Source organism: Nanorana parkeri, unplaced genomic scaffold, assembly GCF_000935625.1.
Source record: "Nanorana parkeri isolate BGI_ZX_2015 unplaced genomic scaffold, ASM93562v1 scaffold684, whole genome shotgun sequence".
Classification (NCBI taxonomy): domain Eukaryota; kingdom Metazoa; phylum Chordata; class Amphibia; order Anura; family Dicroglossidae; genus Nanorana; species Nanorana parkeri.
In genome coordinates, this window is record NW_017306952.1 from 828,299 (window position 1) to 851,257 (window position 22,959).

A 22,959-nucleotide genomic window follows, 5' to 3' on the forward strand; every position below is an offset into this window, starting at 1 on the left:
ACACACATATATATACATATATATATATATATAGAGATATATATATATCTCTATAGAGATATATATCTATATATATTTATTTATGCTGCATAAAATGAGGACAGGAAGCTATACGCTACACTTAATTTCTATTAATATGCTCCAAATAAAATTAACATACCCGGATGTTTAATTGCCAAAAAACCCCATTTGCGACCAATAAAGCAGCATACAGTGAAGAAACAATACCTGTCAAGACAAGTGAAAACCATTTACCTGCAAGATATTTAATTGCATCTAGTTTATGTGATTCCAGCATAGTTTTCACACCTGCTACTTCTGTGTCAATCTTCCTTTTGGTTTGCGTCAGTCCTTTGTCTTGTGCGGCATGCTGCAAATAATTAAGACATCATTAAATTACTAAAAGGTGCGTTAAACAGTTTGTGTTAAGCTGCCCATACACCTGACGATTATCGTAGGATAATTGCGGGTGATCCCGCAATCGTACGATAATCATAAGGTGTATGGGCAGAGTGCGACCGCATTTACGGTTGCACGACTTTCGTATTACGATTTTAGGTGGGTTGGTAGCGCGATCGCAAGACGAAAGGCACACGGGCCGAGGTGCGCAAGCGCACACTGCCCGCTCAGCATTGCAATAATCTGTAAGCCCTCCCAAGGCGGGCAGGTCGTACGATGGTTGTAAGGTGTATGGCCACCTTTAGAGCTCTTTATACTTGGCTCAAATAAATCTAAATATCCTTTAGTAAGTTCAGCCTTCATTCACTGCAAACTAATCCTTTTCAGTTTAATGCATTTGCCTTAAAACTAATATGTGGCACAAATGCTGCACTTAGTTTCCAAAGAGGATATGTCTTTTCTCAGGCAAGTATAAAAACATAGCAGAATCCCTATAAGGAAATCAGACATTAAAGGATATCCAAAAACCCAACAAGTAAAACGTAATATATTGCAGCATACCAGTTCCTTAGATGTCATGGGTGCTTTTGTTTAACTTTAGGAGGGCGAGTACATTTTATGGAAGTGCAGAAAAATACCTGTTCATCTTGCCAGAATTCCAGTAATCTTGTAACTTCCTGTACACTAAACTGAAATCTCATACCATGTTACCCTCCATCCTAGCTAGCTACTGTAAACACAGCCCCTCTTCCCTATGTAATGGAGATGAGGAGAAAAGTGGTGTTTGTTATCAAAATTAGGAGAGCCATCTAGGGTGACAACAGTGCTCCTCCATAAACACAGTGCAGGAAGAATTGTCACTCTAGGACAGGAAGTGGACATACTAGCAGAATCTCCAGAGTTAAATATAAAGAAGAAAGGAAAAAAATGCAGCCGCCACATCTAAGAACTTATAAAAAGGTGCAATATGTTACATTTTTGTTTTGGGTTTAGATACACTTTAAGGGCTGTCATAGGAATGTCTATGATTTCAGCAGGAGTTGATAATAATTTGGGTGTTTTTTTGTGGTACCTGTAATTCTTTAAAAAAAAAAGCCAGAATCTCACAGCAAATACAAAAGCAGACGCATGCAATGTATATATTATTTTTAAAAAGGAGCTTGAATTGGGAAAATATGATCTGGCCTATACAGTGTTTGCTTAAAGCAGAAGAATAGTGCTGTAAAAAAAGCCCTCTGGAGTTGGAGCCATAATGTGCTAGTATGCACAGCATATTAGTACATTATAGCTGACTTATCTTGTAAGTCATCCCCTCCAGCGCTGTGCTGTCTGGACTCCCCTGTGTCACCAGCACTTCCATTTTCACTCAGTCTTCTTCCAGGTTCAGCGATTTTGGCCTCTTCATTGGCTGGGCCGGGATGATGCAACTCCTCCACATGGGCACAGGAGTTACATTTCGGCACAGGTCCTTGCCGATCCTGTGCACTGAGCTTCACATGCGTGACTCAGTTCACAGGGAAAAAAATTGATGACGGGCAGGTACGCACAGTCTCTTCTGCCTGTCAGCATAGCATATTTTAAACAAATTACCAACCTCCATCTAATATATATAGATATAGATAGATATATATCTATATCTATATATCTTACTTAAGCCACGGCTTTTATATTATTTTTTAACAATCGTAGATCAATTTATTTTGCTCTGCTTGTATGGCTAATGCACAGTAGTAGAGTACAGGAAGAGTTAACAGAATACTTATTTATTTTGCCTATGTACATACAACATGGACTGTCACTGCAGTGCCTCTGCCTTACCAAACCAGTATTCTAGATAAAAAAGAAATCTCAAGAGTGAAAGTAATAAGTATTATTAAACGGGATGTCCCGAAACACATACTAGCATCGGTGCCGATACAGGGCATTTCCACGAGCACTTGTACTTGTAAAAATGCCCCTATTCTAAAGGCTGATACTATCCCTTTAAAGTTTTAAACAAGTTAGGCTACCTAAGGTCCCGTGGTTGCTGGGGACCTCAGGCAGCTGTCATTGACAGTGCTAGTCCGGCCATACATTGCTTACACCTACTTCCCGGTGCCGGCACAGCACAGTCCCACAACTGCCTGTACAGCCCTGGAGCCCGAATCCCACCCGTTCAGCCCAGCACCCACCTGCAGAGCCCCAAACGCAGCCCAAGTGAGATCGGCACACAGTCCTGGTGAGTCCCAAACACAGCCCTGATGGGTTCCAAGCGCAGCCCTGGTGGGATCTGCACACAGCCCTGATGAAACCCAACGCAGCCCTGGTGAGATCTGCATGCAACTTTGGTGACACCTGCACGCAGCCCTGTTTAATTGCTGTATAATCATGGATTGAGGGGATAAGTAGTCCTCTATAGCTGGTTGCCATTCTCCATTGCTGTATAATCTTTGATTATACAGCAATGGAGAATGGCAACCAGTTATAGAGGACTACAAACCTTAGCAATCCATAATTGCTGGTTGCTGTTTTCCATTGCTGAATAATCATGGATTTCTGAGATTTGTAGTCCTCTATAGCCGGTTGCCATTCTATATTGCTGTATAATCATGAATTGATTGGCTCTGTAGTCCTCAATTGCTGGTTGCCATTCTCCATTGCTGAATAATCATGGATTGAGCTAGAGTTCTTCATAATTATAAAGAAACTGCCCTAAAATCATTAGTCTGCATTGTTTTAGAAAAAATGTCACATGTCCCTTTTAGAAAAAGTATCAGTAATTGGTATCGGCAAGTACGTGAGGAAAAGTACTTGTACTTGGTCTTGAAAAAATGGTATCAGGACATCCCTAATTATTAAGCAACAATAAATGATGTACCTTTTGGTGCCACAACATTTGGTCAACCATATTTAAACCGCATACTTTAATGCAGCCAAGATGTGAGCATTTCACACGAATGTACAATCTTGGTGCCACTGTGCGACAACCTGACCACGTATATTAAAGAGCATACAGTTATATGTGGTGGAACCATCAGATCCTTTTTTCACTCAACATGCACATCTGTCCTGAGTGCATGTCATGTGACCTCCCACAGCTTGTGAAATGCCATACCAACCTACAGTATGTATGTTATGTTTGAACCCACGGAAGACGGTAACAGAGAAACAGGAGAAATGTTACAGCCAGTCCAATCCATGTTCTCATTATTATAGGTCATTTGTTGCAAACGTTTTCCTATATACAGGCAGTCCCCGGGATACGAACAAGATAGGGTCTGTAGGTTTGTTCTTAAGTTGAATTTGTATGTAAGTTGGAACAGGTACATTTTGTAAGTGTAAAGCCAGCCCCCAAACTTTTGTTTTCATTTTGGATAGCATAGGGAAAGGTTAACCCCCTGTAATGTTTGTTTTGATGTGTGTGCCCCTGTTCATAAGATTTCACCTCACTTTCTGTCCCTGTGACAATTGGATTTTGAAAATGTTGGGTTGCCGTGGAAACAAGGATTGGTGATAAAGCTTCAGTGGAGACATCTTTTCCCCATGATAACTCCTTCAGGAGGGAATTCCCCTTCCTAGGGGTAGATTTCCTCTCATTTCCTGTTGTCTCAAGGGCAGGAAGTGAGATTAAATCTTTCTAATGAGGATACAGACAGCAGTAAAAACCTCACAGTGACCTGGAAGAAGAGGTGGGCACCCCTCGCCTGCACGTCTAACAAGAGCCAACTTCCTGTAATGCAGGGATCTCAAGTCTCCCTGATGTTCAGGGAGTCTCCCTCTATTAGATAGCAGCTCCCTGACGTCCGCAAGAGAGGCATTTTCTCCCTGAAAGGTTTAGTCTCCGAGTAAACCTTTCCGGTAAGATATCAGTGGGTAAAGTTTCAGAGTTAGGCTTGCCTCCTGGAGGAAGGTCAAATCAAATAAATATTTTTTTTCATATTATATACATCTGAGTCCTTTCTAAACACACTCCATCACAATAGAAATATTGTAAACAATTGTGTATATCTATATAGCTATATATAGATATATATATATTTTATTATTATTATCATTATTGTTTCTTTTATATTCTGACCAAAAAACAGAAAGGGCACCTCCCTGAAATGAGACGGGCACCTCCCTTAAATAAGGTTTTGCAGGTTGGGATGTCTGTGTAATGTATGTACAGTAGTACAAACCAGACCCAAAAAGGTGGGCACTCCTCGTCAGCACGAGCGTGGTAGCATTACAACTAACCCTGCTGTACAGTAATAGCCTCCATTTGTAAGTAGGAGTCATATGTAAGTCGGATGTATGTAACTTGGGGACTGCCTGTACCGTAAAACAGTTGCACGGCTGTAAGTTCTTTTGTGTAAATCTCTTGAAGAATGTTTAACAAACAATATAGAAAAGGGCTGGCAGAAGGCAAGATAATGCGAAGCAGCTGTTACAATATCACATCAGAGGTGAAAAAACAATGGGTAACAATTTGGCAACTGTACTACCAAACTTTTAACTATAGTAATTTAAAGAAGAACTCTTATATTTAACCCTTGCAGTTGGGCTACCCCCGCACTGCAAGGGTTAAGTCCTATTTTTCATCTGGAGAGTCAGCTGGCTCTTAGGCCTGTCCTCCCAGTCTCTTTTCTCCGGCGGTCTAAGGATCCTTGAGTCATCACGTCCAATGCACTGTGATACCATTGCTGCAGGAGAGGAGGATACAGGCTGGAGGGAGCGGTCTAACAGCTGGACGGCTGCATAGTTCAGGCGAGTATAATGGTTTTATTTTACACCCTAGACAAAAACGAGCACCTTAACCTTGCAGTGCGGGGGTAGTTTGCAAAAGCATTTGGTGCACACACACACACTGGATTTATATCTTTTGTGGCTCCTGCAGAACATATTTAAATTAAAGTTTTTGTGCTGAGAGTTTAGCTTTAATAAATAAAAGCAAGAATAGGAGAATAAATGCTACACATGCCCTTAGGAAGAAAAGAGGGAAAATATGGAGGCTACCATCACTGACCTCTTCTGAAATACTAGCTCTGTGGACATCTTTGTTCTAAGTCGCTGAATCGAAACAAGTAATTATCTGCATCCTAGTTCTGGGTCAGTGATACAAATAGAGAGAGAGAGAGACAGCCAGGCAACTAATATCTGCAGAAAAAAAAGTTAGCAGTAGCAGCCTTTGCTCTTTTTTTCAGTACATGTGTCCTGTAAAACAGTGGTTTGTCTACCAGGGAATGACTCCACTAGAAGGAACACGGAGCCCTCACTAGCAGGAAGCTGTGACCAAGGACCCCATCAAAACAGATGGAATAAGGCAACAGCCTAATAAGGAAGAAAAGGCCAACAACAGAACACAGTCAACGAAAAGTTGACTGGGTAAAAAGACCCCAAAAAACAGGTCCCAGAGGGAACCATGAACAAAACAGGTCCACAAGAGAATACCAGTTAGTCTACAAATGAAAGGTCCAAGCCGTAAACTCCCATGCCTTGGAATCAGGGATGGAAGATATCAGGACAAGAATGAGTTACCAAGGCAGATAACCCATCTTGCAGGAGATATACAGGGACAAGTAAGAAGTTCACAATGTAATATTCCAAGGCTAGCCAAAAATGTCCCAGAGATTGGTAACAACCCAAGCCTGACTAGCAAGGGAATTAGGGTGCTTGGAAGATGCTCTCACAAGGATAGACAAAGTGAACATATAACATAATCCCAGACTGGTGCACATAACACCAGAAAAAGTAGGAGGATGAGCAGACCTTCAATTAAAACACCGGAGGGTGTCCCTGGGGCCTGCCTATCCTGAATCAGAACATGGTTCTAAAAAGTCATCTGACCTAACACGTGGAGCATGAGGCGGAAACCTTGGCCGAAAAGCTAAGAATACTCACTTAAGAAGGATCAGAACTGAGGGAAGGATCTCTCCAGACATACTGTATTCTCAACAGGGAGCACCTACAACAGGGTATTAGTGTGCACTGCTTGCAGACAATCTAGGGGAACACAGGGTCCTTCAGCGACAGCGTCTCCCTGCCATGAGAGTAAGGGTGCACGCAACCACACAGCATGTACTTCCTTAGCGGGAACTTAAGCTGAATAGCCTTGCTCATTGGAGAACTACACGAGATACTTGTGAAGCCCCATCTGGTCGATGCCTACAGGTGTTGGGTCCTTCTGCAGAATTCTAACTACAAGGGTTCAAAGTGCCTCCAGGACCTTGTCAAGAAGGGGAGCAGTAGGAACTGGTCCCCGCCAACCCAGTAAGTAAAGGAGCCTTGAAACAGAGGAGAAATGCTGACAGGTGCCAACTACCACAAAAGGGCACAGTTACATCTGAGAATGTAAAATTCCAAAGTGAAGTTCCAGAAGCGATACAACTCCAGAGACCAAGTTCCCACCTACAGGGTAACAGGGGTTCCCACTGCGCTGGGAATTCAGGGAGACCTGGGAAAACACACTACTGAGGAGAAGAAAAGGAGGAGGGGCAGCTGAACAAGAAGCCCAACATAGACTGTTGGGATTCTGAATTGGAATGAGAAATGGTAACGGGCTACAGGCCCAGTTTAATGTTTGAGTTAGGAAAATCAGCGATTTGCCAGAGTGGTGCCAGAGTGTTGTTAGAGCCTCTGATGGCAGATTGCTCCAGTAACTGGGCACAAACAGAAAATCCAGAGTGAAAAGGAGAAAGCCTCGGACCTATCTGATGGAGCTGCAGGACACTCCTATAACAATAAGGGTCCCAGGTCTGAATTACAGGCGCCAATTCCTTCTGGGGGTAGTGGTAAGCAACTAGACCCAATGTGTGGCAAGGCCTTAACTACTCACAAACCCAGGCATCTGGTGCTAATGAGTGTTCAGAAGGCCAGAGGGGACCAAGTCAAGGGTTGGTGGGCTATGGAACGAGATCAGAGATCCACATTGTTCCTCAGAAGCAGGAACAGCATTATGGTAATTCATCTAGGCTAAATGGCAAGAGAGAAAGCACAGAGCGTGCTCGTGCAGCATTCCACTTAGATTATTCAGTGCTTAATCCCTCAGCCTTAATTCATACCTAGGTAAAAAGTGTCAATGTGGTAAAATCTGAAAAGGCAACCAATGGTGCAAATGATGAAGTAGGTCCTGGTGCTTCAGCCTGATTGGTCTTACTCAGAGTTACACCCTGAAAGCAGTCTACGGCTAATAAACACAGTACTCGTACCAAAGAAGGCTAGCAAAAAATTGTTAAGACTTGTTTCAGCAGAGCTGAAGGCTTCCATCCTTCTAAGAGACTAGCAAAATACTAAGGCATGCTGGAAAGAAGAGGGGTTATGCAAGGGCTGCTTACAACATTTTTGTTTGCCAGTGTCCCAACCTCCTGCAAGTGGCAGTATAACCTGACTGTTTTCCAAATTCCTGCGTCTGTCAATGGAGAAAAATACTTTCCTAAACCTCTTGCTACCAGTTTTACGCAGGTCTTTTATAAAGGTTAAAGTAAAGTCAAACCTAACAAATTGCCAGAATGTATTAAATGAAAACACCTACAGCTGCCTGCATATACTGCAAGTCATCTTCAAAGCAACTTGTGAGTTTGAAACCTATGAAAGGAGAGGCCAGAAGGCACAAGGGCTTCAGCATGACTTTAAAAGCAAATTGCACATAGTCCTAAATAATGTTAAAATCAACAAATATTTTATTTGTAACACATTTATTCCTTTCCACAACACACCTGCTCAGTTTCCGTCATGCCAATTCTCTCCCTTCAAAGTCAACAGTTACGTGATTAAACGATCTCCCTCATTTCTCCTGTTCCCACAGACAAGCCCCTGCTAGCACATATTTGAGAATGAAGCAGGGTGAGTGAGAGCACCTTTGCAGTAGCAGCACAGTTAAAGTGACATTAAAGTAAAAAAAAATGTTCCCTCCCAATGTTAATGTTAGCACTTACCTTAAATGATGTCTCTTAATCCGATCTTCCTCTTCTTTCCTGATGTTTTCATCTGTCCCTCCAGCGGTGCGGCGGCTCTCCGATCCAGCGCTGACTCCTCTGTCCTTGCAGGCACTTCCGATCCCGCGGTGTTTGCATGCGGGTGTAAGCGTCCAAAGACTTAACTTGCGTCTCTGCTCGTCTCCTGGCCGAAAATCCAAACTGCGCATGCGCCCGCCCCAAGATGCTTTGCGGCTGCCCGAGCAGTTTCGGATTCTCGAGCGCTAGCGAGTTTAAACAGCTGTGAAAGCGGGGTTTAAAAAAAAAAAAACTTTTTGCATAGATCTACTGCTTGCTAGCAGTAGATATAGGCAAAAAAAAAAAAACCGGAGGGTTTAGAACCCCTTTAAGACTTAAAGAAGGTTATGAACAAAGCCTGGAACTATCGCAGAGAGATCCCATTGTTGAAGTGCCTAAGAGACATTAGATGCCAGTGGGTGACTCAATTCACCACCGAGCACCTACTATATAACTGAAATACCACTTTTGACAAAACTGACCCTTTAAACGTCAAACAATTTCATACCTAAAGGATTTTAATACATTTGCATAGCATTATGGAGGGGAAAAAAAAAAAAAAAAAAAAAATGTGCAGATTTATTTACAAAAATGTATTTCAAAGCCATGTAAAATGATTTCTGACCAGCTCCGTACGTAATAATGTATTCTAGAGCTGCCTGAAGCAGTAATCTCTGCATGGCACACACACAGGCTATAACTTCCGATTAAACTGGAAGAGCCTCTTTTAACTAGATCACCAATAGCACAGAGAATGATTCACCGGGCTGGACCAGTTTTGCATTCCTTACTTGGATTATATATGTAGGGAAGTATAATTTCAAGACATTTACAGTAACAAATGATGTCCTTGAACATTGTCTCTGCTGCTATTATTAGGACTACACACAAATGATAAACATGGTGATGTGAAAATGAGCATAAATAAGAAATGAGAGAAAACAGAGCATGAAAAAATGGTAAAAACAACTGCATGTCAAAAAGGCCTGCAAAGTATAGAGTAGCATGTGACTCTCAGTATTCCCCAATGTACTCCTCGGGTCACTATTTCAGGAGGTGCTTAACCTACTTTGGACCTTGAGCATGGGAAGTATGTACAAAAAAAACTGGGGGTTATTCACTATTGAGCCAAAGGATTAAGCCGAAGCTTCACAATAGTCCGTACAGCAGCCGACGTCAGACGAAGCACTATGCATTCGGCTCGGTAGAGCCGAAGACACGGCCGAAGCGGGGAGAGCGGTCTGTCCCGCAAAATGTACACAAATAGTAAAAAAAAAAAGCGTGCGGTCCCCCTTCCCATTCATACCAGACCCTTTAGGTCTGATGGAAATGTTAGAAGGGACTTCCTGAGTTAAAAAAATATAAGTAAAAATTCGTGGAGTTCCCCCCAAAAGTCATACCAGGCCCCTTAGGTCTGGTAGGATTTTTAAGGGGGCACACCCCCTCCCATAAAAAAAGGGGAGAATAAAAAAAAGTGGGTTCCCCCCCTAAAATTTCCAACCGGAACCTTAATCCGACCACAGGCCGGGCAGGCAAGAAAGGGGGGAGGGGTGAGCGAGCAGCCCCCTGCTCCCTGCAGCATACCCCCTGGAAAAGAACCATGTCCCCATGCCGGTGAGGACAAGGGCCTCTTCCCCACAAAAAAAAAAGCACAACAGTTTTTGACAAGTCCTTTAAAAACCAAAATGTAAAAAAACGGGTCGGTGGGTGTCAGGATTTTTTTCTTCTATTTCAGCAAAGCGTTTGGCGGCGTGGACACCGCTGGATGATGTGATTGACCCTGGATTACTTCGGTATTCCTACAATACCTAAAGGGTCTGGTATGAATCGGAAGGGGGACCGCACGCTTTTTTTCTTTTGTTTACTTTCTGAGGCAGCAAACAGAATAAAAAAAGATGTAGAATATCCGAGCCTCTTGGCAGCCGATGATGATGAGCATGTTCGGCTGAACCAAAAGGGAGCCGAAGATGGCCAATGTACGACTGAAATCATCCGTACTTGGCTGAGGTGAATAGCCGAATGCAGTTCGGCTCACTTCAGCTCAGTTATTCCCTCAGCTGCCTTGGCTTTATCTTGGGCATACCTCGTAAACTCAGGCCATCCTCCACCTCCACAGCCACTGTGCAAGTTCAAATCTTGGGGACTGACAGTAGTCTGTGTCTTCATACCACTGACTGTGGATCCGTTCTATCTAAGCAAGTCTGAAAATAATGCTTGATTTGGCCTTCTAAGTAAAGCTCAAAACAGTAGCAGTAACCACCGTAGTGGTTAGCGCTTCTGCCTTGTAGCACTGGGGGTCCCTGGGTCACCATCTACAAGGAGTTTGCATGTTCTCCCTGTGCTTGCGTGGGTTTCCTTTGGGTACTCCGGTTTCCTCTCACACTCCAAAGACATGCTGGAAGGTTAATTGGCTCCTGTCTAAATTGGCCCTCGTATGTATGCATGAGAGATATGGACCTTAGATTGTAAACTCCTTGAGGGCAGGGACTGATGTGAATGTGCAACTATGTAAAGCACTGCGTAAATTGTCGGCGCCATATAAATACCAATAATAAATAAGTCCATAAGGGCTTGGGAATATTATGAATAAACATGATGAATGAAATAAATGTTTACAATTTTAAGTAAAAGAAACAATTAGGCTGATTTACAAAAGGATTTGAAAACCTTGACACAAAAATTGTGTGAGGATTCCCTTCAATTACACAATCATGTCAAATGAAAATCCCTGTTTACATATTTCGTCTGCACATGATTGGATAAAGAAAATCTTCACACAATTTATTGTGTAAACATTCTTAAATCATTTAGTATATCAGCCTCATTGTGTTACAACAATTTTTACAGAAAACTTGTAATATGGAAAGAAATAACGGCCTCTAAAATTACTTAACTTAGAAACATGAGCTACATACCATTTCTACGATCTCTGTTCGAAGTTCTAGAAGTTTCCTCCCATTATCAGCATACTGTGAACGCAAAAAAATAAAATGACACTTAGAACTTGTTGAGCAGATCATGTTCTCAGTGACAAGATGCCCACATCGTATGTGGCTGTCACAGTCTAGAAGTCACTAATCTGACCCATATGACTGCTCACTATATTTAACAGCTTACAAAGACTTGCCTACAAAGGGTTGTCTGTTGGGATAGCAAGTTAGTTTACAAATTCACAAATGAACAATGTGCTGTTAAAAAAAAAAAAAAATTAGGCTTACTATGTATATTCAAGCAGCTTCAATGTGATATTAAAAGGTTTTTAACCACTTGCTGTCCTGAGCATTTTCTTAATTTTTGTACACACGATAAAATCTGAATTTTTGGCTAGACAAGAGCTTAATACCCCCAAACAATTATTATATTATCCTTATTATATATTATTATTATATTTTCTGAAAGCAGGGGCCCTGTACAATAAAAAAATGCTAGTTGCAATTTTTGTTACATAATATTTGTGCAAATGTTTATCAAACCCATATTTTAGGATAAAATACACTAAAATGAAACAGATTAAAAGTGCCCATTTTTTGGTTCTTGGGGAGTGTGTGTAATGTAATACAGGTTTTTCTGCAACTAGATGGAGCTCCTCAGCTCCACCTAGCAGAAAAAGCCCTCAGATGGCTGTTTTGCCCACTAATCTCTACCACGTCGAGCTAAGTGGATCTTTAGCATGTGATTGCTGTTATAACCAATCACATACTACTGTTTACATTATTATTCCCTCCCCTTACTCTTACAACAAAGGAATAAGAGCAAATCGAGTAAATTGATACCATAACATGCCAAGCGTTAAAATTGCATGCTCCTGTGTAATTGCAAAAAATTAAGGCAGATTATGGACCTAGAATTTTGCTCTCACACTGATGTTTGTGGTGATACCTAATGTGTGGTGCAATCATAGTTTATGTACACTTGCATGGCCTTCAAGCGCGTTTTCATTCGCATGCAGATGGCAGGGCAGCTGGGTTGGTTTTAATTTTTATTTATTTTCACTTAACTTTATTGGTATCACACAGGGGCTCACAAGCCCCTATGTAACAGCATTTGGAGGTGACAGGTTCTCTTTATGGAGACATCTGGAGCCTATTAGACCCTAGATTTCTCCCCTGGCCTCCAATACAGGGGACCGAGCACAGCATCACACTTCCTGACTCTCTGATCACAGATCAGGGAACAGACATTCCTGTCTGCTCCTGCTCTCCATCCTGACACTAATTGCCCTGGTCCCAGGTCCCCAAAGAACTACCGTTGCGGTGAGGTTGTGGGGGACAGGAACTGTATATCCTAAATGGAGAGCAATGCATATACATTAGATTAGAGACTGGTCTTTGTGTCCTTGTTGATTGGGTGCTGCATATTGCTCTCCTGACACGACTCCTGTGTTTGATTGCCTTTCCATTTTCTCTGAAATGAGGGTGAATATAATCAATCATCTGTGATCTATTGCTCTACATTGATATGCACCCGACTGGATCGTCTCATGCAAGCGTGAGAAATATATAAAATTTGACAACCTTGATATATATCTGCCCGGTATAGGCATGCAGTCTCTAATCTAATGTATACGCATTGCTCTCCATTTAGCATATACAGTTCCTGTCCCCTTGAAGAAGCCCAATAGGGCGAAACATGTCGGGGCTATATTGAATGAATTAACAAATCATGTTATAAAAATGAATCGTGCCATGTCAATACTATATATGGAATAATTATATTATAAAATGATCATGTTTTATAAAATGGAATTTTAATTATTCAAAAATCATGTTATATTAATAAATTAATTTTGGAATTTGTATACTTCAATAAGAGAGCGTTTAGTATTTTTTGAAAGCCCCTACCCCTAGGGTCTTGGCATACCCCTAGGTGGAACTCACTATTTTATTAGCTGTCATTTATCATTGGGGTGTGAAATCGCGCTATCCTAAGGTGGCCATACACTTTACAACCATCGCAAGAACTTAGTCTTGCGATGGTTGTAAAGTAATTTAAAAAAACGTACGATCTGCCCATCTTGGACAGGCAGATCGTACTCTCGATCATTGCAAGCCCGCCCTGAGGGGCGGGCTTCCGATGACCGCAATGCTGAAAGGCAGTGTGCGCGTGCACACACCGGCCCGTTCGGCATTTGTCTCCCGAGCACCGTTCAAACCAGCCGAAAACCGTACGATTTTCGGCTGGTTTTCTAGCGTGCTCCTTAGACAAAAGACGTGCGACCGTACAGTAGAAACGGTCGCACGTCTTCGTTCACACTGCTCGATTCTCGTACGATCGCAGGATTTCCCGCGATTCTCGCACGAAAATCGAGCAGTGTATGGGTACCTTACTTAACACACACTCAGTTTAAAGTACACGCCCACTAAAATTGTTTCCAATTATATAACATATTGTTGCCAAAACATTGCTAAAGGAGTACTCAGGGCCTAAATAATCTCCTGGTTCTTATGCAATAAATAAAATCGCATATGAGAGAAAATTATCTAACTTTTAACCACCTCTCAGTTCAAAAACATCAGAGGTAATGCAATGCACATGATTCATTTCTAAAATTGCTCCTCCTCCTATTTCAAGCTTGTTTAATTACAAAACAGTCACAAGTGTGGCACATGGTGGCATGTAACTGAAATCGCACCCCAGTTTCCAGTGTAATTCTAAACACTGTGTACCATGCGAATTCAGAAGAAAAAAAGATTACTGCTGTGATTATGTTACTGTGCATGATGCTATAAGCGTATACTCCGCTCCTGAATTAGCTCGGTTATCAGGAGCCTCACATGTGACTAATGACAGATGTCTGGACCGAGCACCTTCACACTGCTGGGGATCTTTGTTTCTTCCACATAACCCAACTCTAGAAATTCTTCAGAATGCTGAGATTTATTGCCTGTCCCCTGCCATTTATTAAAAATCGTTGAAGCACACTGTTCATAAGACAAGAAGAGTTCTGATAAGTACACCAAAAGAGAACTATAGGAGGAAGGAGGGTGGGTGTCTAATACAAAAATGAATGTAACATTTCTAAATATAAAGACGGTGCTCCTCCGCTGCAGCGATGGTATGTATTTCAGCCTCCTCAAGTCCTATACACAGTGTATAGGACATGATGACTCACGGGACCCTAGACAGCTGCAGCGGAGAGAGGCTGGAAGGACCAGTCTAAGAGCCAGCTGGCTCCGAGATTCAGGCGAGTATAACTTTGTTAACTTTGCACCTAGACAAAAACGAGCACTTAACCCTTGCCGTGCGGGGGTAGCCCCACTGCATAGGTTAAGAAAAATAATGCCTGGAGATCAGCTTTAAATTTAACATATGCCTGTCACCTTGTGTAGCCAGGCAGGTGACACCATTAGTCTTCTTTCAGCTTTGTAACTGTCCCTGTGTCACCTGCCTGCACAATGGCCATCACTCATGCTGAGTGCCCCCGTCTGATACATGTATGACCAGAACTTAGAAATGCTTGCTGAAAGTTTGACGACTTCTTGAAAATCCTAGTTGCTTGGTTAAACCTTTTACTAAAAATACTTCTGTCCCAGAAGTAAGAACTCAGTTTTCTGTGACTCTTCCAATCTGCATAATGGTTTCGGGCACTGACTCAGTAAATACTTAAAATATAGAGCAGGGGTGGGCAAACTCCGACCCTCCATCTGTTGTGGAACTACAAGTCCCATGAGGGTTAAAGCACAACTGGAGGGCTGGAGGTGCCCACTCCTGAACGAATCATCTTAAAACTATAAAATAAAACCTGGCACTGGTTGCATAGGTAGCCCTTTATTCAGCCTAGTCAAAGATCATCTCCAATAGCAACCATGCCCTATGGTCAGTACTAGTACTTTGCTAGGCACAACTATACCCAGTGTCCCTGCGTTTTCTCTATACAGCAAGGACATGAGGGGGTGTGGGGGGAGGAGATTAGTTTGGATATATTTTTCCGCAGGTTAGCATTACATATTCTTCTGTACTAGCTCCCAAACAGCTCCCTGGCCACCACTCACTTGAGGGCCATGTCACAATACGGATCCTTTTGGCAAATTGCAAGAGACAGGATTGCTAAGAGAGCAGAGAGAACACTTACCTGTTACTGCAGGTGCCCCACCATTGCTGGTGCCATATTGGCGAGTGCAGCACTGCCAAGACTAGAGATGCAACCAACTAATCGATAATAATTGATAATGAGAAAACTTGTCAACTATTCTCATTATCGATTAGTTGGTAGGATCCTCTAGTCCTCTCTGCCACGCTGGGAGGAGGGCACAGCAAGCAGTGGGCGGGTGCAATAGCCAGCCTTCTATTGCAATTTGAAATGGCCAATAGCAGGCTGGCTATTGCACTAGCATACTACCTGCTGTATTTACATTCAGCTGCCGTCTGCAGAATCTTGCCACTGGCAGCTGTCATTTCCTGGCTGAAGCTATTCAAGTGCTATGTGCTTACAATACAGTTAATAAAAAGGAATTATAAAAAGGTGGAAAAAAAAAGTAAATTTTGGTTTCGGACTGACAAATTCTGCTGTGGGAGGTGGGTTGCAGTGTCATGGCACCTTAAACGTGCCTCCCATCCACAGTGTGATCGCCTGCACTGGAACACATGGTAACGCAATGCCGTGCGTTCCACCGCAGTGCAATTGCAAAAAGTTGTGCATGCAGTTTTATTCTGAAGTAAACTTTATGTTTGTAACACTGCATTTGTGTATTTTATATTAAAATTATAAAAAAATGTTAATCTGTGTAAATAAAAAAAAAATAAAAAATAAAAAAAAATCGGCCAACTAAAACCGATTATGAAAATAATTATTAGTTGCAGCTCCAGCCAAGACAGCGATTCTTTGGAAGCAGTTGAGTGCTCTCTTGGGCTATCTGGCTACTGCGCAAATTACTACTACCGGTAGCAGCATGATCACCAGAGTGACATTATAGTCTGAATTAGGGCTGCGGAAATTAACAATTAATTCCTCAATTAATCATTAATTTTGTTTGATCGATTTAAATTCTTTTGATTGGTACTCACCTCTCTGCCGGCTTCCGTCGGAGATCCGGTGACGTCACGGACAGCGACATAACCGGACTCCTCCCCCCGTCCCCAAGTGGCTCCGTCGGCTAACAAAGAGAAGGGGGGAGGAGTCCGGTGACGTCGATGTCCGTGACGTCACCGGACTCCTCCCCCTTCTCTTCGTTAGCCGACGGAGCTATTGATTCCCTTATGTACTGCCATGTTTTGGTATCCTTAAAGTGAACCAGTATATCAGCAAGTGATATACTGCAATGTAGGAGGCTAGGGGGAAAAAAAATACTTCCTTCGTTTGTCATTAAAATAGTTTAGGTGGGCTATTTATATCCAATTTGCACAGTCATTCGGCCAAACAAATGTTCCTGAATGTTTGTTTTGTGCGAATAGACCCAAAAATTAATGTTCTTAGATATCTTTTATTTTCTTGGGGAGTGTGTGTAATGTAATACAGGTTTTTCTGCAACTAGATGGAGCTCCTCAGCTCCACCTAGCAGAAAAGCCCTCAGATGGCTGTTTTGCCCACTAATCTCTACCACGTCGAACTAAGTGGATCTTTAGCATGTGATCGCTGTTATAACCAATCACATACTACTGTTTACATTATTATTCCCTCCCCTTACTTTTACAACAAAGGAATAAGAGCAAATAGTAGTAATTGTGAATGGAAAATGAATAGATCAGGAACAGCAGCTGCTGACCATCCATTAATTTTCACTGACTTGGATCATTTAATTAACACACACACACACACGTCCCTTCAATAGACCTGACTACGTTATTGCAAACTATTATTTAAATGCAATAAGGTTAGCAATACTAATTGTGAGATCTCATCCAATCATGGGGGGGGGGGGATTAGTGAATGCAAGAGATGAGAGACAATCATCATATGCCTGATCTCACACATGCACCACACAACATTAAAGTCATCTTTGTTTTCCCCATAATCTCACAGGTTCTTGCAGTTTAGAAACTAGATCTCCCTGGAAGGCACTGGTGATGTAGCTTTCCCAGCGGGAATCGGTAAGACCCTGGCTACATCACCAATGCCTCACTAGACCAGGAGGGGAAATCCTGGTTCAGCATTGGCCTATACACATACAGCACAGCAATGAAGTAATAAAATGAACTAGGATCACACTAATCCAGCACGTTATTATTCTGAGTTGCCCCACTCAAGCGGCGGCCATATTGAGTGCGGCACGTGAGATTAATAACGTGCTGGATTAGTGTGATCCTAGTTCATTTTATTACTTCATTGCTGTGCTGTATGTGTATAGGCCAATGTAGTTGGATCTGTATGTGCGTTATAATTAATTGAAATTAATCGATTAAAAGAAATTCGATTAATCGAACACAAAAATTTTAAATCAGTACCAGCCCTAGTCTGAATCTTTTAATTCCCCTATGAGCCTCCTCACAAGAAGCGGCTTGCAAGGCAAGCATAACAAGGAACCACCTCTACCATATATTTTGCTACACTGATCAGCAACTGAGCTGTTTATTTAGGTTTGGGGGTGAGGAGTATGAAGAAGCATTAAACACTTTATAACAATAGAGCATAAACTCACAATTATATGTTCTAGCTAAAGAAAACTAATGCTAACCACGAGACACCTTAGTTCTGTAACTATGGCAAAACTAAACCTATACTCAATAAATGTAAAGTGACATCATAGTAGTGCAAGTTGTGTGGATTGTATATGGAGTACATACATACCATTTCCTTTATTTTGCTTTTCTCCGAGTTAAAGTCTAATTTGTTGTTTACTCTGACTTTAACAATTTCATCCTTACGAGAAAAAAACAAAAACATTTGTGAGGTTCCGAATTTACTAAAAGGTAAAAATGTTCTGCAACAGCATTTCTTATTTTTATACATTCAGTACCCCGGTGATGTAAATCAAAGAGTTGCTAATGCATTGCAACAGCACCGAGAAAGTTCTCTTGATTTACAGTATTCAAAGTTTTCTGTCATCCAACAGATCCACAGCACACAGAAACACATAGACCTGGAAGGAGGGCTATAGTGGTATTTCTTAAAGCCACACTCTGGACACAAAAACATTAGTTAAAGAAGCAAGCATTTAAAATAATAACCCTTGCAATGGAGCTAACCCCACTCTACAAGGGTTAAGTGCTTATTTTGGTCCAGGGTCTAAAAATTAAAACAAAACAAAGATATACTCATCTGATCTTCGGTCCCGCCTGGCTGCCATATCAGTCCTCGCAGCCTCTTCTTCCCCGGGATCTGGTGATCTAAATCCAACTGATGTCATCACATCTATGCAGGGTCCATTCACTTGTATTAGATGTGAGGATGCTGAGGGACATTCCACAGCCGGAGCAGAGGGGATAAGAGGCGAGCCGTGGGACCGAGGATCGAGTGAGTCTATCTTTGTTATTTTAGACCCTAGACCAAAAGTTCTCCTTTAACTCTTGCGGTGTGCGGGTAGCATTACTGCAAGGGTTAATATTTTACATGCCCAGAATATTTTACATTCTTTAAATATAGGTGCAAAGCATAAGAATCCACATTGTGCGTACCAAAATGCCTTAACAAATGCAGACGTTACCTAAAAGTAGTTATGAAATCATCACTGCATGGTACATAGGATGTGCAGAGAGAAAAACTGTGGGAGGAACTCAAGCAGCAATGACCAGTCTTTATTAAAAGGAAGCTCCTGCATAAAACTGGAAGAAATACACAAAGCACTCCAAGTAAGAATACACATTGCTCTTGTATTTAGATAGTATTTGCTTATCCCGGAGTTCAGCTTTAAACTTGTGCTGTGTATCTTTCAATCTCTCTGCTTCCTACATTACCAATCACAATGAAGCCTCCAAGGAAAGCTTAAAACGGATTGGCAGCTATGAGAAACTTTCTCCCACCCCCAGTTTCCTCCTGCTAGTCTTAAACTCACCTACCCTGATACAGCAAGATCTCAACTCTGCAGCCTTGAAAATTCTGTCATTAGGGTGTGCGGCATCGAGATCTTGCTTGGTCAGGGATCCGCGAGCATAAGACTGGATGGGGGTCTAGTTGGGCAGGGTTGTCCAAAATTAAGCAATTGCTTATTGCAGCGAAATGCAATTACCCTTTAAGGCCCTGTCCAAACCTAAGCGTTACGTTAATCGCATGCAAGTAATGCATGCACCTAGTGTTGTGCATGCACTACCTTTTTCCACCACACAAGGTATTGCCATAGCACGCGTTGCAGTACACTGAGGCTGGGAGATGCGTTGGGGTGCCAATCAAACGAATGGCAACACAACGCACCTGCCGAACGGTAACAAATGTTAGCCGCATTGTGCGAAAGCCGCGTTAATCGCACGGCATCATGGGAAATACGATAATTAGGTGTGAGCAGGCCCTAAGCATTCTCCGACCCTTAATTCACACAAAAGGTTCCTTTAGGGCATAGCTGTTTTGTACAAAAAAAGAAAAGAAAAACAAAAAAGTAAATCAGTTTTTATTTATGGAATATTTGTTAGAAAAAACAGAGTAGTAGTGAGAGTAAATTACAAAAACTTACTTTTAACTGTTTCTTCAGTTGCTGGAGCTCAATCTTTACTTTCTTTGAGGAAGAAAAAACAAAAAAAAAACAGCAGTTAGATGCTATGGAAAAAAACTTGAAATCTACTTAGGGTGACACTAAGCTCAGGAGTTAAATCTTAAAAATGCATTCATGTACCTTATCTATAAACAAAAATGTATTTTATTTGTGTATCACTTGGCTGTAGATCTTCATATTATCTCTGAATTGGTGCTGACACTGTCCTTCCTCCTGGAGGGTGACTACTGTACTTTTGTTCCCCATGGTCCCTGTGTGTGTTGTAAAGTAGTCAAGCTCCCATGATGGACTAGAATTTCACGTTTAGCTTATCAATTTGTATTGAAATTCTAGTCCATCATGCAAAGTAAGGATGCACCAATACCGATTTTTTGGTATCGAGCACCAATATTTTCTTTTTTGGTACTCGCCGACACCGAATCACGGAAGTCCCATTAAGGAAGCCAGGCAGCGTGTAATGACTCGCCACCTGTCTTCCTGATTAGCCGGGAAGCGTGTAAAGACTCGCCACCCGGCTTCCCGATGCAGGGAAGCCATCTCCATTCTCCCTCGTCACCAGGTGACAAGGAAGCACAGAGCTGGCTTTCTGGCCAATCATGAAGGCGGGGGGCGGGTAATGACTCGCCGCCTGGGTTCCTCATTAGCCAGCTTCTCGACCAAACAGGAAGCCAGGTGGTGAGTCATTACACGCTGCCTGGCTTCCCGATTGGCCAGGAAACCGGCTCCTTGCTCCCTCGTCACCAAGTGACGAGGGAGCATGGAGGTGGCTTCCTGGCCAATTAGGAAAGCAGGGGGGCGAGTCATTATCCGCCCTCTGGCTTCCTGATTAGCCGGGAACCGGGCTCCATGCTCCCTGGTGACGAGAAAGTTCCAGTATCGTCATTACATGCTGCCCGGCCTCCTAATACCTGAAATCCAAGTATCGGGTTAGGCTGGGCACGCACCTTACAACCATCGCAAGACTTTTGTCTTGCGATGGTGGTAAGGTACTTAAAAAAAATGTACGATCTGCCCATCTTGGACAGGCGATGATCGTACTTGCGATGATCGCAAGCTGCTCCCCCGAGGGGGGGGGGGGCTTCCGATGACTGCAATGCCGAACGGGCAGTGTGGCCTGTCCAGCATTTATCATACGAACATGCTACACACCCATCGAACGATGCTCGGCGGGTTTTCGAACATGTTCGTAAGTTAAAAGTCGTGCAACCTTACAGTAGTAGAGGTCCCACGGCTTCCACACACCTTACGATAATCGTAATGCCTAACCCACACTCCTCCCTCATATCCCTCTTTCCCTCCAATCTCATCTAGCTAGCTCTTTTTCTCCCCGTTTCTTGCTACCTCAACTACCCAGTCCTCAACTACCCAGTTGACGACTTTTCTGTACCAAGGCTCTGATCATTTACTTTCGGCTTACCTCTTGGCACACACCTCACGGAGTACACATCATATGTTTTTTTTATGTATGCCCAGGGTTGACTCCCTCAGATCTTTGGTTATTTTGATATTATATCGCAATAGCCATTCATCGTTCTTGCATTTATTACCTTGCCTACACTTGTTTATTAAGGGCCCTGTTCACTGGACCTCACTGTGCGATCATGTTTTTGTGACTTTGTTTCTTGCCTAAAACCAATAAAAAATTATTGAAAAAAGCTGGTTAGTAGGTGGTCAGGGAAGATGAACTACATGAACTACATATCCATGACCTAAATTCTTTTAGGCAACTGTTTGCCACAGTGCCCTGTGTATCAGTGGATGCCAGAGAGCAGGAAAGGGGTCCTCTGCAAAGTGTCAGCTGTTAAAATGTCCCTGTGTAGATTTAGCAGCATGTGTGATGTTGAGGAATGCTATTCATCTATAGTTTTGTTTTCTTTGCAACTGTCATTTATGGGGGCACTTTTTAACCTTGCTCTCTGTTTACGAGTCGTGTCTGCGTATTTTTTTTTGTCCTTGGGATTTAAATAAAGTATTTCCAAAAAATGGCCCTGTGAAAGAAGGAGAAGCTTGTGTATGAATTAGCTGTGAGACACTTGACACTTTAAACATACTAGGTCTCATTTACTATACAGTAGTGTCCAAGAATAGAGCCGTCTCAGATAAACTGTTTCCAAACAACAAACAATGTGTTTCTCCTCTTACAAAGAGGAACAAGCAGACTTTTTTGCTTTGCAGATGCCATAGAGGCTATCCAAGACAATTTTCAAACAGCAACATGTTTAGATTTTGTAACTAGAAAAAAGCACTACACTGCACATCACAAGTGTAAGCAGGCATTTGGGTAGACTGCAGGCTACTCTGAACAACTTCATAGTGAGTTTGCCCCGATACAAAATAGATAAGGTATGTCACCAGCACACACTCTTGAAACCTATATTTATTGACGCATGCATATCATGTCACAAAGAAGGCAACTTTCGGGATCACTCAGGGTCCATTCATCAGGCTCTTAGTGAATGCTGGTAACATACCCCATCTCTTTGGATTTCAGCAGCCACTTCAGCACCCATTTCCAAAGGGCAGACTGGTAATGAGTGTAGTGGGATTTCCATTGGACTCGTCCCTATACAAAGACTGGATAGCCACTATGTTTCCCCTCATTAACATACAATACAGAAGCCAGGCTTCTAGATCTGTAACCCTTTGTTAGGACAATGTTCAAATTTAGCTTACAATGAATAATGAGTTCTACAAGCACATTACAAAAAGGGCTAATTATGGCAAACATTAACTCCTTGGCCCCCGTGCATTCAAAGAGGCAAATTCAGTTTTGGAGTTTTCAGCAAAGAGAAAGGAAAAGGTAAGCAGTCATTTTTTAAATATTAAGCTATGCTATATGAATGGGAACATGTAACAAAATATAAAGTATGTGTGGAAGGTTCAGTGCATATTGGCAAAAGAGTATGCCCTCCCCACAATACTCTGCTGGAGCTCATCGAGGAAAGTCAAACATTTTCTAATTTGTAATGGTCATACTTATCACATCATTCTATTGGTTTAGGAGTCACATTCCATTAGCGACCCACACT

General features: G+C 42.3%; 1 protein-coding gene across 2 annotated transcripts in view; it reads right to left on the bottom strand.

The window, feature by feature from the left end:
- Positions 1-22,959, bottom strand: part of MCUR1 (mitochondrial calcium uniporter regulator 1) — a 47,774-nt gene that overhangs the window by 20,473 nt on the left and 4,342 nt on the right. For both annotated transcript variants that reach the window (XM_018563658.1, XM_018563657.1), the window contains exons 4-7: positions 19,892-19,933; positions 18,076-18,147; positions 11,267-11,320; positions 256-370 (exon numbers count right to left, since the gene is read on the bottom strand). In XM_018563658.1, the coding sequence (XP_018419160.1) occupies positions 256-370; positions 11,267-11,320; positions 18,076-18,147; positions 19,892-19,933 (283 nt within the window). The remainder of the gene's footprint in view (positions 1-255; positions 371-11,266; positions 11,321-18,075; positions 18,148-19,891; positions 19,934-22,959) is intronic.